Here is a 17,686-nt window from a genome sequence, read left to right on the forward strand (position 1 = left end):
GCACTGCTGAAATGAGCCTTCCAGGATGGGAGACTGCACACCAAGTGCTTTAGGGCTGTGTCAGGCAACTTATTCTAGCAGCAACCACACCAGAGAATGCTTACAGCCTGGCAAGAGTATACTGTGCTCCCAGCAACTCCTAAAATACTGTTGTAAGAGCAATTGGATTTGCTCAAGAGACCTAATCAAAATTGCAGGAAAGAACTGATTGCTATTTAAATTTTCCTCTAACTAACAAGGTAGGGTTTTTTCCAAGTAACAGTGGCTGTGGAATCAGCCTCTCACATTGTTTTCCCACTTAGGAAAGGGAAATTAATATTTTCATGCATGTTTAAACATAGTACATGTCATAAGTGCTGGCACATGCAGTAAGCACTAGACTGACTAGGGTCACACTGGCCCAGCCACACAGAGAGACAAGGTTCCAAACCAGTCTCCTGCTGGACTGCAAGTAAGTGTGCTTGTCAGGCTGCTCTCCTTCCATTAGCAGTCAGGACTCAAGCAGATTGTTCTTAGCAGCTGGAAAACTGACCTTGTCAAATGCTTGCTTGATGCATGTACCTCCATTTCATTACTTTTGTATTCATTTAGCTCTTTCCGTATTGCTGCCTAGGGATTGAAAAGCGAAGTAAGTTAACAAACAATTTTCTGTTTATAAGCATTGTAAAATACGGGACTCACAGCAGAACAGCAGTTCTAAAGGAGAAAAAACAGGTATTTGGCTTAGCAAAGCAGACTATGCCAGTAGAGGTGCTGAATATTTACGTTTTATTTATTAGTGATACGAAACTTGTATCATTCATTACTGATTGCTGAGAGGGTCAGTTCTGTCTAGAAGCAATTCTGAGAGAAGAATAAAACCACAATGCTTATTGTCTCATTTAATAATATTCAAGTTAAAAATTATTAAACACTGAAAGATGTTGCAGGGAAATTGATCAGCAAGTGTACTGGAATGTACTGGTGCTTTCCCAGATTCTGTATATTTGGTACTTCATAGATAGCTACCTATACATGTGAGGCTTACCTATGTTCATGTTTCATATAGGAGATTTGGCTTATTAAAAGAAAAATGAAGAAAAATAATATATTTGCCTACTCTGAAAGAGTTGTTTTTCAGTCACGAATGCAATGGTCAAACTCCTGACCTGGAATTCCTGAGATAATTGAACTCTGTCAGTTTCTTTTTAGCTTATAAACCTTCCTAGTTAAGGATATGAAAGCAGTAAAACTAGAGAAGGCCTCATTTTAATACATACCCAGTACATACAAGGAAAAAAACCAAAATATTTATTCTTTTCATTGTAGCTCACAATAGCTCATTCACCATTTCAGTGAGCTCAGGAGACCAGCTACAGTAGTAGAAATACATTGTTCCTTCTCTGACTGAGCACTCTAAAACCATTTATTACACTTTTTACTGGGGAGGCACTGGAGTGAAGTGTTTGATCTCCTCAAAACAAAGCAGTAACAAACCTGTGTTTCCAATTTTACCCAGTAATTATCTCAGTATCCCTACTCATTCTGCTTGCTGCAACCCTGGAACTTCAAAACTCATTCAGCAACTGGAACCTGGAAAAATGCTGAGCTATTATTTTTACTACTCAGGCACCTAAAGGTCAAAGTCAAATTAGGATGTAACCATCTATGTGGCAGGTATGTGATGGACTGAGTGTTTGTTTACACTTGTGAAAATGTGGGATCAAGTAACTCCTTGAGAATTCACAGGAAACAGGAAAGGAAATATTTACATGTTTAGAAACACAGTGGAGGATATTTGCCCGTTTGGGATAAAACTTCCAGTGTAAGGATAAATGTTAATACTGCATTGGCTGGAAATGTTTTTGAGTTGCAACCCTAAAGCATCAAGAAACATTGTATGCAGCTTTGTTTTTTCCTTATATCAATTGCTGGGCAGGGAAGAAGTCCTTATAGTACTAAATAGGCATTTTTCTAAATAGCATTTATATTATGCATTGGTCAGTGTGGTTTCAGCATTAAAAATAATGCTAACATTTACAGATGTTAAATGTCCCAGAGGTTAAATGTCTTTGCAAAATGCAATATATCATCACAGACAGAGTAAGTAGGAAGCAGTAATAGGTCATGTTAATTGTGTCAGCACCTTATCTGCTGCTGACAGTCTTGTCCATGGTTTATCTGCTCGCCTGTCGTAGTCCTGTGCTTTCGCCACTTCCACGTAATCACTGAATCGAATCAGAATTTTTCTGTCTCTTAGTTCATCAACTGTAGGTCTCTGGTTAAGCTGTATTAAATAGTTTTGTAAAATAAAACCAGTGTTAGTAACAAACATATCAATAAACATACGTTTTCTGCTTTCCATTTTTTCTTAGTGTGCATTTATTGTTTACAAATATGTAAGGGGTGAGTGTCAGGGGGACGGAGTTAGGCTTTTCTCAGTGATGACCAGTGATAGGACAAGGGGTAATGGGTGCAAATTGGAGCATAGGAAGTTCAAGGTGAATATCCAAAAAATTTTTTTTACTGTAAGAGTGACAGAGCACTGGAACAGGCTGCCCAGGGAGGTTGTGGAGTCTCCTTCACTGGAGACATTCAAAACCCACCTGGATGTGTTTCTATGTGATGTACTCTAGGTGACCCTGCTCTGGCAGGGGGGGTTGGACTAGATGATCTTTCGAGGTCCCTTCCAACCCCTAGGATTCTATGATTCTATGATGATTTATGAATATGGAAAAAAAACAACCCATCCCTTGGAAATTGCAGCAAAATACTCAGACTTCTACAGGATTTTTAGGAGAGTAATAATGGTTTAATTGGAGCTGTGGGAAACAGCACAGTGACTTACGGACAAAAGAGGAAAGTATTTTAACCTGGTTATTGATAAAATGTATTTATAATATGCAAAGGAAGCATAATTAACTTATGATCATCTGTGTATAATGTATGTAGTAGAGGGTTTCTACTACAGTCTGGGAAAGGTTTTCAGGAGTAGACTTGTAAGAATTTCAGTTTGGCTTTAACAAGTTATCAGCATATTTGGCTTATAATTCCAGTAGAGATTCCTAGGAACAGTACAATAATAACACGACACAGTTCTGATTCTGAGAATACTTTAAATGCAAACAGAAATCTTATTGTAGGAGCACACCTAGTGCTCAGCAGGGAGTCAGCTCTGCTATTGATTGCTACAAAGAATAAACTAGTCCTTTTCTAGCAATATACCTGCATAACATGCAGTGTGCAAGTAACACCCCTATTCTGATGTAAAGTTTATACTTAAGTGTTCTACTCAGTCTCACATAGCTGAGATGAGATAGATATTTTGATTAGGTACTCATATTACTAAATACCACTATTTCAGACACTGCTGAGCAGGGTGTGTGTTATGGAGGGGTTGTGTAATAATGGCTTCCATGGCTGGTTAATGTTATATTAGCTTTTCTAAGTGTCTAAAAACTGATAGAAGATATTGCAAGATTTACCTTTCTTGTCAGTCTCTGTTTGATTTCCCTTCTTTCTTCCTGTTCTGTTTGATCATTTCGTTCTGTAGAGAATATATATATTAAAAAAAATAAATTACATTCCTTATGAGAAAGATTGATAGTTCCAGTAGTTCCAGGCAACATAAATTAGATAATATAAAAACCTAGTAGCTGGTTATTAGTTTGTATGTTTTGTTAATTCAGCACCACTCTCTGGTTCTCTCTCAGAACATATAGTTATCTCTGTGAGGAAAATGGGTGCCAATGTTAGTTTTTCCTCTGCTCTAAACTCTAATTCCAAGGAGATTTAATAAAAGTAGCAGCCACACCAAGTCTCAAATTGTACAAACTTCAGAAGGAAAATAAAAATATTCTATATTTAATTGTCATTTTTTATTCTCCATATTGCTGGAGACATTAATTGCTGTCAGATACTGAAAGGACTTACTGCAGCAGCTTCAGGGAAAGCACGTTCTTTCCTTTATAAGTTTTTTCCCAGGCTACATCTTGATGTGGTCCCAGTGCCACAGCAGTTAGCTTTGAGTTGCCTGCCTTTTTCTCTGCTATTCAGGATATGCCACTGACGTTAGAACCTCTTTATCCTCACAGGGTTTTTCTTTTATAATGTTCCATTCTAACCAAAGCCAGCTTGCCTTTGTGTGCTGTGCCTATTAACATTCAAGCCGTGGTAACTCCTACACACTGGGTCTAAAAATAGACTAGAGTGCTGTAATACTGTGTGAAATATATCCCTTGCCTTGGGAAACAAATTAATGGTGTTTCTATTTTTAGTGCTATCTGTTACTAAATCAAGGGGTGAGCCTATGACCTGAACAAAGCTGAAGACCTAGAGAAAAAGGTTTAACCATTCAGGGATTCTCTAGATACTACTGTGAACTTTATTATACCACAAGCGTTAGGTATTTCCAGTGTTAAAGCACACGTGATTTTGAATATGCCTCAAAAAGACAGTAGGCACTGCAGATTAGTTTCCAAAATCATATTTTTAGTAATGAAGTATTCTTCTCCCTTATTTTTAGGCTCATTAGATTACACTGAAATTCCACCGTAAGTATCTATTTAAAAGAAGATAGTCCTGGGCTATAGCAGACATGTACATCAAATTAATCTAAAATGCTATAATGTGCTGTATTACAATTTGGTGGTGGCAAGGCACACAAATTGAAAAGAGAAAAGGACAGATAAAATTAGTACCCTGTCAGGGATGAGCAGCTATTTAAGTCTGGAATGTTCAAAAAGAGACCAGCCTTTAAAAAGTAAAGTGTATTCTAAGACATGGAGATACCTGCAAGAAGGCACCCATATGCTTAATTTAGTTTTAATTCACCCTTTTAAAAGTAGATATTCCTATCTATATGTATTTGTTAAAAGAAGATAGCTTTCTATGACATAATGGCTTTTTTAAGAGATAACTGATATGCACTGAGAGAATTCCTAAAGAAAAACCCCAAATACACATTTCTGATCAGAAAATGCTTTTCCAAACATACTAAACACATACAGTGAACCGTTTCTATGAGTCATTCACTCAGGTGCTGTGCATGCATATCTGCAGTTTCAAGAAAGACAAGAAAGAGTTCTTTTATAAAAAATAACCCCAGATTAGATAGGGAATGCTAGCCAGGGCGTAACACAACTCAGGCCTTATTACAGACAAACCAGGGATATTTTCCCATCAATGTCACTGCCCACACATCAATCCATTCATTAGTGAGGGCTGGGACAATTCCTGGTGTTGAGGATGAACTGGGATGGTACAGTGTGATTTAAGAGATGCTGTCTTCTTAAATGTGAAACAGCTTGCTGTTGAATGCAGGAAGAACACGTGGGTTGTGATTTTAGTTCATATGCTTTGCAGGTTTTGTAGTAAAGTAGTGTTTCTATAGTAAAAGTAAAGGGCTTGGAAAATCAACAAGATTTTAAGAAAGTGTTTGGTATAAGTTGCTTCTTAAGTATTACTTTTATCTCAGAAACATCTCCCTAAGAGACAGGAGTCATCACTATTTTTTATCTTACCAAGATTTGCTTTAAAATAACATAGTAGTTGCACTTAGGCACTTGCAATATGCTTCTCATTTTGACAAGATTTGTACAAATGTGAATTATTAGTCCTTAAAGCAGCTTTGGGGGTACCACTGCCTCTGTTAGCAGTGTGCATTATGAACATCAAAGATGTAATGACACCTAGGACTCAACGCTACAAGCCCTTACAACCTGGAGGAGGTTGTAGTGATTTCACTGAAGAGCATTTATGCTGCGACAGCTTTGCATGTCAGTCCCAGCCCAGGTGTCTTCAAAGTCCATAACAAGAACATCAATATCCCTACTAATAAACAGAGACTTTACTAATTTCCAGATTCACTCAAAACTGAGACTAGGGTTGTTGCATCTGTCCAGCCTTTTAACATTACAACTGACACAGGTAAGTGATTACCCTAGCTCTTTACAAGATATATAGCTTTGTATATTATGGAAGAAGTAAATAAAATAGAAGTGGTTCTCATCTCAGCTGAACCTGTATAAAGCCTGAGCAACTGAACTGAAGTCAATATATTTACTCCATGCTGGGAGCTCTTTAAATGAGATACAAATCTAGACTAGTATGTTTAGCTGGCATTCAGGAAATATCTTTAATTCTGCTTTATCTTCTTTCTGCTTTATCTTCTTTCTGCTTTATCTCTCTCTAAGCTCATTATGTGAATGTATTCAAACTTTTTTATTATTAAAGCTGGTCAGTTTAACCCAGATTAAGGATGTAACCAGCACACTTCAAAAAGTAAACATAAAGAAACAGATTTTTTTCAGTAGAGATCAGCTCTTCCTCAGCCAGGAAAAAATGCAAAGAAACAGATTTTCTGAGATCTTAGGTTCTGACTCTTGAAAATCTGGTCCCACATATTTCAGAATCTTGGCTTAATGTTTTTTCTTGTCCCTTGTGGTAGATTCCAAGTGAAGTTAGGGCCAAGCTGATCCATTCACATTTGCAAACAATGTATCCTGTGTCTCATTAGCTATGCATATATTAGAGACATTTCACTTTATCAGGTGCAATGTACACATACTGAAAATGCCAATAAATATAAGCTGACTAGGGAATTCCATGTACATTAAAACTGAAATGAAATCCCCAATAACTTCAATGGCAAAAGCATGTTTTTCCTATGAACTCCGAAGAAAGTTCTGAGATATTAAATTTTAGGTAACAAAATATGGATAACTTTTTGCCTAGCAAATTACAATCACAATAATTAAATATTAATTAAATAGCATAGGCAGCATTTCTTGTATGACATACATTTATGTGGCTTAATGTTTTATGCTTCTTTAATGAGAAACAAACTATTGTTCCCATAATTCTGCTTTTTGTCTTTCAACACTAAATAGACCATGAAAACAACAGAAGTAATCTACTTTTCCTTCAAGCAGATGGCCTCCCCCTTTCTCCTGTCTGAGTCTCATAATGGAGACAATTTCAAGCTTTCTCCCACTTCCTCTTTACTTAGAGGATTCCCCAGCACTTGTAGGTAAAGAGATTATGTTCACCACTTGTTTGATTCTCAGGTCAGAACACCAGTCTTTAGGAAGAGTTGCAAGTTCCTGTCTTGTGTTTAATTGAGAGATGTTGAGAACATTTCCCTGTGGCAGCATCTACAACAGGCCTGGAACTGTCACTCTGATAACTCAGAATGATCTTTTGTTGACTTGTTTTTGGGAAGATACTTGCTAGGAGAATCACACCTCCACAAGGATGCTTTCTCCATTCCACCTAAGCCTTGGTGACATTCAGTGTACAGTTTGCAGTGACAGTCCTCATCTTGAAAAACAACAGTCCAATTCGTACTGCACCGTGTGACACTAAGATTGTGTTCCTTGCTTAGATATCCATAACAGTGAAATCAGGGGGAACATTTAGAAGCCTCAATTTGAACAAATCATTCTTTTCCGTACTCACTTGATCGAAGTGTGAATTCTGATGCCTGCAGTATTTGAAACCCAGGACATGTGAAAAATTAAAAGTTTTAAGCACAGAAAATAATCCCAATGAATGAATCTGTCTATTTAAAAATAATATGTTCTAGAAATGCAATTGCTTGTTTCAACAACTATCATATAAAATACTTTAGGGAAAAAAAATACTCACGTTTAAGTATATTTCTTCTTTCTAGCTCCTCAACAGCAGGTCTTTGGCTGAGTCGCCTGCGAAAAAACACCAAAATCACATTTTGTACCATGCCTGTTCTTTGGAAAGTCTGCAGTGTTCTGAGATCTGGTTGGTGTTTTCCTCAGGGAGGGGACTACAAAATCCTTCTCCAGGACTCAGGAAGGAAAAAAAATACAAGAATCCTGGCACCAGAATGCTTTCTTCTCTTATTTTTCCCAAATGTCAGCAATGCAGGTAGAAGTTCTCCCCTAGTTCGCTCTGCTGTCAGTGAAATGCTTCCTCAGAACGTCCATCCTTTTCACCGTACTTTCCAGTCACTTGGAACCAGTGCTCTCCAACAGTTAAATTCACTCTTGAGAGGTTATTTAAGGTGGTTATCAAATGAGTTTCATAGGGATCTTCTGTAGCTATCACTGCCTCTACCTTTAAATCTCACATAGCAGCTTCCTTTTTTCTAGTTACACCAGTGGTGCATCCTGACAAAATGCAGACTTGCCAGAAATAAAGCTTTCCTGTGGTTTCCCGACTGCCCGTCTAACAGACCAATCCAGCAGCTCTCCTCCTGCCTGATGAATAAAATTCGTGTGCTGCTCACAGCCTCATGCTGTCTGAACGGAGTGTCTTAGGCAGTTTCACCTCCCCTTTTCAGTTGTGCTGCTTCAGGATTGAGTCTTCAAATCATATGATCAGTGCCACAGCAATTTTATTCTGCATACTAAATGAGACTTCCCCTGAGACACTGCTAATATCTGCAGAGGATCTCAGGTAATCAAACCCCTCCCCTAGGCAGACACACACATGCTGCATTTCTAGCTTCCAAGTAATAATCCAGCAAGCAGATCAGGAAGAGGTTATGATGCTTTCTGGCCTGTGTTCTGGCAACGTTTAAGGATTCTCATCCTCTCCTGCAGATGTTGCCAAGCCAGAGATGGAGTTACAGAGACAAAGAAATACCCAGAGCAGGGACCACACTGCAAACCACTGTTGTGGTAATTATCCTTCCACTATGTATGACAAATAAAGGAACTAATATAAAGTGATGCTATAAAAAGATCTACATTTTATCAAATATACAAAAGATGGAAAAATTAAGTAACTGTTAACAAACTGTAAAAAAACTAGTAAAAGTACCTGATTCAAATTTCTCCTTGTTTTGTAATAAATATACAAACATACCTTCAAAATCAGCTCTACTTACATGTCCTGAGGTCAACAGTACAAAATATGAATGCAACTCCTTATCCTTTTAAAATTCATTTTCCTGAGATCACTGGGAAAGCTCTCGTTTGGCAACAGGAAGGTATCACAACTATTATACCAGATTCACCCCAACTGAAAATTTAGACTGTAGGTGTTTCTAAGCACTAGAGCTCATAATCTAACTCCCATTCTTGCTGCCTAACATTTCCTATCACCTAAGGTTTTTCTTCTGGTCTCCAGATTTCTTTTTGTAGTAGTAAATCCAAAGCCGAAACAGGAATGATGATGAAATGTATTTTGGTTCCTGTTCCCCTTGGACTCCTCCCTCATTTCACTGTGTATCTCAGAAATGATACAACACTGGCTAGGTTTTGTTTGAAAGAGATTAATGTGCATTTTATAATATAAATCAGGGAAGAATGACTTACTCAGCTTATCTGCAAATGAAAGATCCACCCAACCTGCTGCTTACATGCCTCTCTCTCAAGCCATTTGTAATTACACCCCTCTCATGCGAGATTATTATAGATTCTCCCAGAATCTGTACATTGGATTTCAGAGGCCCCTTTTAAGCTGGGGGATTAAAAGCCTAACAGAAATTATTAAAGCAGTATGAGAATGCATATGTGTAGGAAGCTCTGTATATATATATATATTTTTTTTTTATAGTTACACTCTATATGATGGTTAATTAGTTAAAACTTTGTTTCCCTTTTGGCTTTGATAAACATGGTAGGTGCCCAGAGTTACATATTCTTGTGCACACCCTCAGCTTTTCCCACAATAGAAGGAAAAGCAGAAATACACAGGCATATATATGCATGAGATTGCATTGCATTTTTTTCCCTGAGTTTTTCAGAGATATGGACAACACTTCCAAGATTTTTTGTCATACTGACAAAACTAGAAGTGGTTTTTTAATAAAAATAAAATTCTAACAGGGTTTTAGGAAGCTGGGGATAGAGAGAAAACACCAAATACAGTGAGAGTCATGATCAAACAATGACAAGTGGCAACACCACTGACATTTTTGCTGCCAAAGTTTAGAGAGACATTTTATTTCCATTATTTTTTTCTGCTCGGGAGAAGCTTCTCTCTTTCCAGAAACCCCTTTCATTTGCTTTCTCTGCTGTGGCAGCTGTGCTGTGTGGTGGTTGGGCTCCAGGTGAAGGACTCCAGATGCCTCCACCAAGGGCTGCTGATTGTAACGAGGGGAAGCAGCTGTGAGCTCGGGCTAGCCAAGCCCTGCTCGCACAGCACACAGCCTTGCCTGGTCAGCCATCTTAGCAAGAACTAGGTGCTGCTGTGTGTATTTACTGACTGAGCAGAGCTTGTTCTCAGTTGCTCAGCTGCTTTGGGAGGATGGAGGAGGGTGCTTCATCCCCCCATGGGGGTCTAAGCAGCCCCAACAGCACTTTGTTCCCTCAGAAGGGGTTCTCACACTCCTCCTTGATACCTCCAACTTCCCTCACAACTCCTCTGCAGCTGGCCTTGGATAAAGATAAGTACACTTTCCTGAGGGCTTGGTGGGTCAGCCACTCAGCATAGTGCAAGGGAAGCTGTAGGTTACCTCTGTCAAAAAAGCATGTCCTTCTTGAAGGGAGCTGATAAGTAAGAAATTGTTTCAGATGAGTTTGTGCCCCTGCTTGGGCGAGCCATTCCCCCGGCACCACGGGGCTACATGCCTTCCTGAGCAACAAGTGCTCTGGTTTGCTTTTTTACTTCTAGGTTGTTGGGGTCTTTTCTCCCAAGCTCTTAAATTACAAAATAATGCTACTGACATAAGGAGAAGACGTCCCCTGTGCATTCAGCTCAATGTTTTACCTCAGAAAGAGGCCACCTGGCCCTGTGGAGAGGCAGCACCGCAGCCTCAGAAGCATCCCCGGGCCTGACAGGAGCCCGGCCTGGGGAAACGGCAGCCGGCTCCCCTCACACTGCTGGGGAGCACGGGCCAGGAAGCTGGTACTGAGGGACAAAAGCTATAGAGAGGGGATGTTTATATCTCCTAAGTTTAAAGGAAATACATTCTAGCAGAAGCACTGTTACCAGCAAACTGCATTGCAGCATAGGAGCTGCTGTGTGACTCTGAAGGAGGGAAGCAGGCACCTGCCATACAGAAGTTTTTGTGAAGGCTGAAAACTAAACCCTCAGTGAATTGTGGGTGATCTCCACAAACTTTGCACAGAGGATTTTGTATTATAGAGCTGCAGGCCATTTTGAAGCAAATTGGAGTCTTGGCTCATTTCTCATGGCTTCAGTAGAGTCCCTGCACCTGTGTGGGTAGAGGCCATCCTGCACCCTGCCTGGGCACCATCCTGCTCTGCAGATCTTGCTGCAGGAGCCATTGAAGGTCTGCGGTGGACATGGAGCTCCAGCACTGCTGCAGTATCGATGTGGACATGGCTGGGTGAGTTCTGTGCTTTGTTTGTACTGGGTTTTTTTTACCTGGGGACTCACAAACCCCTATGGGACTCACCTCAGTGAGGTGACTGTAAACTCCACTAAGAGCACTAACATAGTGAACCACTTTCATTGTGTCACAGTAATGGTTTCTTTTCTGTTGATTTAAATTTAGATAGCTACTTCTTGTTTTGAGGAAGAAAATTACCCAGTTAATGCTTTTCTGTTCTGAGTTATGTTAAAACCTAGCTTTGGTTGGTTTTGCACTGTCTGCTGAGGCAGGAGTCCTCCCTCTGAGCACCTCTGCAGAGCCAGCCGTTTCTGGAAGGGTCTTGAAAGCTTTGTTAAAAACTCACAAGTCACTTGTAGGCAAGTCCTAGCTCTGTACAGATCCCCCCAGATCTGTAAATGTATGGAATGTCTTATGTTAAGTGTGATTGCTTAAAGAATCGGGGCGGGGGCACCACATGAATTCACAATGCCACAAAGCTGTTTCTCAAGTAAAAAAAAAACAAACAAAACTATGTCTGTGTTATTGTTCTGTGCATAGTGGGCATGTACCTTCAAGTACCTTCTTCAGCTGTCTGAAGTTTGGGGAGTGTTCTGGAGTATTTTCAGATTACCTTTAGATTGTTTTATTCAGTAATGTGCGCTTTGATAGATAACTGGATACATTTATATATTTTCATCTCTCAGAAGTCAAAGACTTTGCCATGTCCTTTTCCCCTGTCCTCTGCAGTGTTACTCCTGAGGGTGAGAGGAGCAGGTCATTGCAGGTTAGCCTGTGGTTTGCTCTGAGAACACCCTGTAGGTATGGCCATGTGCCCTCTTGGTCTCAAAGTACCTTGGATGCTGAGAGTCTGCACATGGCCTCAGGATATTTGTTTTCTCTATGAGATTTGCACATGGAAATACCATGAGTGCTCCAGAGGGACTCTAGGGGAGGGGCAACAAATTATGCATGTCTGTCTGTTTCCCTTGACTTACATATGCTGTGCATAATTGTAGCAAAATGGACTGCCCAGGGAGATAATGAGCACTGTCCCTACCAGCCCAATGGGTGGGGAAGCCTCTGTGGGCTTGACTGGTGGAGGAGGCTGCAGCCCTTTACCACGAGAGTCTGGTTGGAGGTCCCGCTAACTAACATGTCTGACGCATGCACAAGTGCAGAATCTGGATTTGGCTTTGAGGGGAAAACCACTAATTGGTCATTCCCTCTGGAGCAATGTCACATGTTCATGAGACCAATGGCTCTTACATATGCCAGTGACTGCTGATCAATAGATCACTATTTACTTCACAAAGTCAGATTGTCTCCTTCCCATTCAAGGGAATTAATGTTTTGGAATAAGCATTACACCAGGGCTGATGGTATTGCACTCTTGCAGGTGACTGAATCTTCAGCAGTCCAAGGATTTGCATGTGTTACTAGGATCTTCAGGTCTGCTATCAGATGGGCAATGGATCAGTAAGTCCTACAAGCAGGAAACAATGCCAAGTTTTCCGTCCTTATCATTAACCTTAGCAGTGTCTGCTTTGTCCGTTGTGGGAACTGCCTCTCAGCAAAGGCACAAGAAGCTGTGGGCTTGCAGGTATGGGCACAGAATAGCTGATGAGAGACAAACTGGAAACAGGTACAGCCCACCTGTGTTCATAGCCTTTCAAGCTCCTCTTACTAGTATGCAGTCTTAGCTGTCTGGCAGACCCTAGCAAGCACTCAGCAGAATCTACTTCAAAAAACCTTCCATTCTTTGTACGTGGGATTTCTCATGTGATCCTTTGTTTCCCAAATATATTTTTGCATCAAGTCAGTTGCACAGACACTTTATGTATGGCTGTCATAAAACTGGATTTCTTTCAGATTTCTTCAGAATCCTTTATTGTGCACTTCCTTAGTTTGATCCATGTGATTCTGGGAGGAGTAGACTGGGTAGACTTGGACACGTGCAGGTACCTGTGGATTCTGGACCGACAAGTGAGCAATCAATCCAGCCTTCAGTAAATCAGCTGGAGCCAGCAGCAATTGCATTGATTGTTGCTTGTGACAGTTTTGCAGATAGAGTCTGGAGGGCTGGTGGTGGGGAGAATCCCTGGCCCAGGAAAACTGAGAGCTCCAGCCCAGGCAAAGGGAGGAGAAATGGGAGTGCCCTGTGCTTGATCCTTGTAAAGCAGCTTGTGTCTGCTGCCCATTAGGAAACAGAGGCTCTGCCTTTCAAATTGGCATCTTCATTATCAGAACATCGTGTTCAATTGAACAAGAAGTTTATTTTCAGCCTTCCTATAAGTGGCTGTGAAGATGATGTGTGCCAGGGCTTTGAGTCACCCACATGCTGCACTGTGGCAGTGCAGTACTGCTTGCAGTGTACAATTATGGGTAGTAGTAAATGCTTGGTAGGAGGGACTTGCCTTTTACAGTCTGTACAAAATTAGAAGGCAAACACTGAGGCATAAACTTGTTTTTACCCCAAGGTGATTCTGGAGAATGCAAAAAGCAGTAGCTGAGGGATGTGCCAGCATTTCCCATAACAGCACAATAGTAGTTGCCGCCATTCTCTGATATTAGGAGGCTACAGAGCAGTATGAAAAGGTTATGTAAAAGTATGAAAAGTTGATATGGTAGATTCTGCAAGTTGCTTGCAAAAACTTTACTGCTTTAACATCATCCAAAATTTGTGTCTATGTTCCTTCATAAACTTTTTGCATACAAATAAGAAAATTGCCTTCGGGTGTCCAGTAGGAGATACTGGATACATGCCAAGACCATGTACATTCCATATCTTGTTCATTTGTTTGGCCTTTAGTTCTGTCTGGATTTTCAAGGCTGCAAATCAGCAAGAGTTCAGTTAATTATGTTGTCACTCATCTCCCAGGCAATTACAGTTGCCCATCACTGTAATTTCTATGCTGGAAGCCCTGAAATGAGGAGTTCAGATGTCAATTGGAATAAAGACTACATACTTTCCCAGTGTGACCCCTATATCATAACCCACTGTCCCTGAACGACCTACATCTTCGTCACAGGTTTGCTGTTGCATAGTAGTACTTGGTGATAAGCTCTGTATGGGTCAAAATACAACAGAGCTAGTATCTAATTATGTGAGAGGACTCAGATGGAGAAGGCTTTACTGTAATCACTGTTTTCACGACCTGTGAAAGCCCCACTGCATTTGACCTTTTGTTGCATAGTTTTCTCAATGTGTGAGGAAGAAAGGCCAGACACAGCTGGAGAGCAGAACCTGTCTCTCAGTTCAAAGGCCTGCTGCAAAGTTCAGGAAGATGCTGAGCATCCTTCTGTCAGCTTCAGGAGGTTTTTGCTTCTATACCTCTGTCAACATACAGTTGAGGACTCTTGGACAATGTTATGACACAGTCTAGGACCAACATAGCATAAAGGTTTTCATTTTCAGTTGAGCTATTTGTTGATATATAAGAGCTAACATACTACATTAGCATGTAAATGTAACAGTTGCTTATTTCAGAACATGAGCTTTCTCCTCTCCCATCTGCTCTTCTACTATTGTGGATTCAGAGTTGCTAGATAGTGGATCTGTCCTGTTTGTAACAGAATTACAATATTTGGTCATTAGAGTGACAAAAGTACAACTGATTATTCAGCCAAAGACATGCTCCAAGTCTGTAGTTTGATTAATATTTCTTTTGGTAGCAATGTCAGTGTGAGTTGCACTGCTGCTTGCTCTTGCTTCTGCTTTGTCCTACAGCTGGGCAGGGAACTGGTTTGGGAAATACATTCAAGCTAAAAATATCTCAGCAAGAAAAACTGCTGAAGGAACATGCTCTTCAAATAACAGTGTAAGTGGTGCAGACTCCCAGTGCAACTGTACTGAAGGCTGATTGAGGGCTCAAGGCTGTGTATTAAAATGTATGTTGAAGGGCCTTCCAAATGAAACCGTATGCTGGTTATGATCTAGGTCACACTGTGCAGGTCACTGAAAATGGTAAATAATATTTCATTGCAAAGCAATAGGTTTTTTTCCTTATTTTTCTTTAAAGCAGGAGTAAAGCTCTAGAGCACCATGTTCCCACAAGAAAAAAAAAACAAAACACAAAGGCAATGTTACATATCTCAGATTTGGGCAAATTGAGAACATTGTGGGTCTGATGATTCTGAACAAGCAAACAAAGGGAATTATATAAATCCCAGGATTTTAGTTTTATCCCATTATGTAAGTATTAACATTATATTATCTTAAATAAAGACATCTGCCACTGCTGAAGTGATACTAAAATAAATTCTTATAGATCCTTTTTTTCTTTAAAAGCAGAGTAAAGCCTCTAAGCAACCATGTCCCCAAAGAAAAAAAAAAACAAAACACAAAGGCAATGTTACATATCTCAGATTTGGGCAAATTGAGAACATTGTGGGTCTGATGATTCTGAACAAGCAAACAAAGGGAATTATATAAATCCCAGGATTTTAGTTTTATCCCATTATGTAAGTATTAACATTATATTATCTTAAATAAAGACATCTGCCACTGCTGAAGTGATACTAAAATAAATTCTTATAGAGGCTGCCTGAGCAACAGGAGGGAGTCTCCAAGTCAATCACTAATAGACCAAAAGCAAATCTTAGCCCAGTGGTAGGGACTGCCACTATACTGAGACTTTCCAAACAAAACTCCCAGTGGAACAGTCGCATACCCCTGGGTGCTTACTGAGTAATGATAAGTACAAAAGAGAAAAGAAAAAAGAGGTTAGGTTTTAACTTCACTCTATGAACAATGCCTAATCCAGTGCTTGCGCTTGATGTCCTCCAAGGAGGCCGAAGCTGTGTTGCCAGCCACCCTCCAGCTCTGTAACAAAGTCTGTAGCCTTGTGACTTAACTTCCTGGCCAGCCAGTGCTGCAATTTCAGCCACCACAGTCAGAGGAAACAGAGACAGGAAGAGAGAAAGAAGTGTCAGTTTGGACTGTGGCACTAGCCGGGTTTCAGAGTCCATCAGACAGAGATATTGTACATGGATGGAAGTGTCCCCAGATGTCCCAAATTCAGCTAGAATGTTCACTGTTGCACAGCTAGTATTAAGATCTGCAATACTGTTCACTAACCTATAAACAGTTGCCCCTACTAACAGATGCCACTGTGATGTACAGCTGTGGGATTTGGGTCACTGGAAGGAACCACAGCTGGATTTGCAGAAAGCAGAGAAAGAAATATTGGTGTGCACGGCTAGTCAGCCTCCCTCTGCTGTCTATATGTAAATTTTCCTGCACCCCCTCGTTTAATGCAAAATGGTTTGAGAATGGCCATTCTTGTCAGAGTTACAAGCTGCTGAGGGTTTCCCCATGCAATGTGAGCTCTGAAAAATATATTTGTCTGTTCCCTGTAACCTGTATTTAAAGGGCTTTTTGACAATCTGTAAAGTCTGTGAAGTGACAAGTAAACATCTGCAGGCATATTTGCCACTGTCAGGTGTTGTGTAAAGCAACAGCAAGGATTTACTCTAGAACTAGTGGTATCAAGCTGAATGAGCCTATGAACCCCGCAGCTTCAAACCCTAGCAGGAGAGGGCATGCCATTGTGCTATGCAAACTGGTTGTAACGTCAGGCCTTCTGCCAAGGGGTAGCTTTCTTAATCATGGAAGTAAGTCAAGGAAAATGTAGCACTCTCTTGGCTTTGTGTAATCCCTAAAGAAAAAACGTAAATGAGAGTGGTTCCTGAAGTAGCAAACATGTCTGGGATAGACAGTCTCTGCTGGGACCCATATCTATGACTGCACACCTACTATCAAATTGCAGAGATCTCTCTGGGAACGCTTTCCCTGGCAATGCAAGTACTTGCTCGTTCTCTCCAGTCACTCACCCACATAGCATCTCCTTAGGATGGGATATCCCTGCCTTCAGATAGCATGTCACCATCTGTTCTACTATTTTCTGTTTCTCTCGCATACACTATTGTTAGCCCAGCATTTTTCAGCAGAGCTAGACCAACAGCTTGCCTGCATGCTGTCATTAACCAAAGCTGGCCAGGGACACACAGCCTTTGCCCACAGCATGCTCTGAATCCTGCTGGTTTACTGCATTCCCATTTATTTTATTTAAAACTTTTGCTTTTTTCAAAAGTTCTCTTGAGCTTGTGTTTATTTTCAATGCAAAGACTGTTCCCACTATCAGCATGCAGAATGTAATGAGAAATTCCACTGACAACTCAGAGATGTGGTCCAAGCACTCTGTAGAGAGTGAGTCCCCTAGTCCCAGTGATGGGAATAATTATCTGGTTTGTAGTTATTTCACTGGCAGATCTTATGGTGCTCTGCAAAGCTGGTCTGTTGGGTTATCTCTGTTGTACAGAGTAGGAAAATATGGCAAGTGTCTTGTTTGGAAAACCAGACTTCCATACCCTCCAGAGACCTATTCACTCCCCACTGCAAATCGTGTTTCAGTGATTTTGTTTTTCTTTGTTTTTAAATTGGGCTGT

At 40.5% G+C, this 17,686-nt stretch overlaps 1 protein-coding gene across 1 annotated transcript in view; it reads right to left on the minus strand.

Moving 5' to 3' along the window:
• Positions 1 to 483: 483 nt before the first annotated feature.
• PHACTR3 (phosphatase and actin regulator 3) overlaps positions 484 to 17,686 on the minus strand; it is a 48,596-nt gene continuing 31,393 nt past the window's right edge. The window contains exons 8-11 of the mRNA XM_009998746.1: positions 7,627 to 7,682; positions 3,465 to 3,526; positions 2,126 to 2,266; positions 484 to 609 (exon numbers count right to left, since the gene is read on the minus strand). Of these exons, the coding sequence (XP_009997048.1) occupies positions 484 to 609; positions 2,126 to 2,266; positions 3,465 to 3,526; positions 7,627 to 7,682 (385 nt within the window). The remainder of the gene's footprint in view (positions 610 to 2,125; positions 2,267 to 3,464; positions 3,527 to 7,626; positions 7,683 to 17,686) is intronic.

Source organism: Chaetura pelagica, unplaced genomic scaffold, assembly GCF_000747805.2.
Source record: "Chaetura pelagica isolate M959 unplaced genomic scaffold, ChaPel_1.0 scaffold275, whole genome shotgun sequence".
NCBI lineage: Eukaryota > Metazoa > Chordata > Aves > Apodiformes > Apodidae > Chaetura > Chaetura pelagica.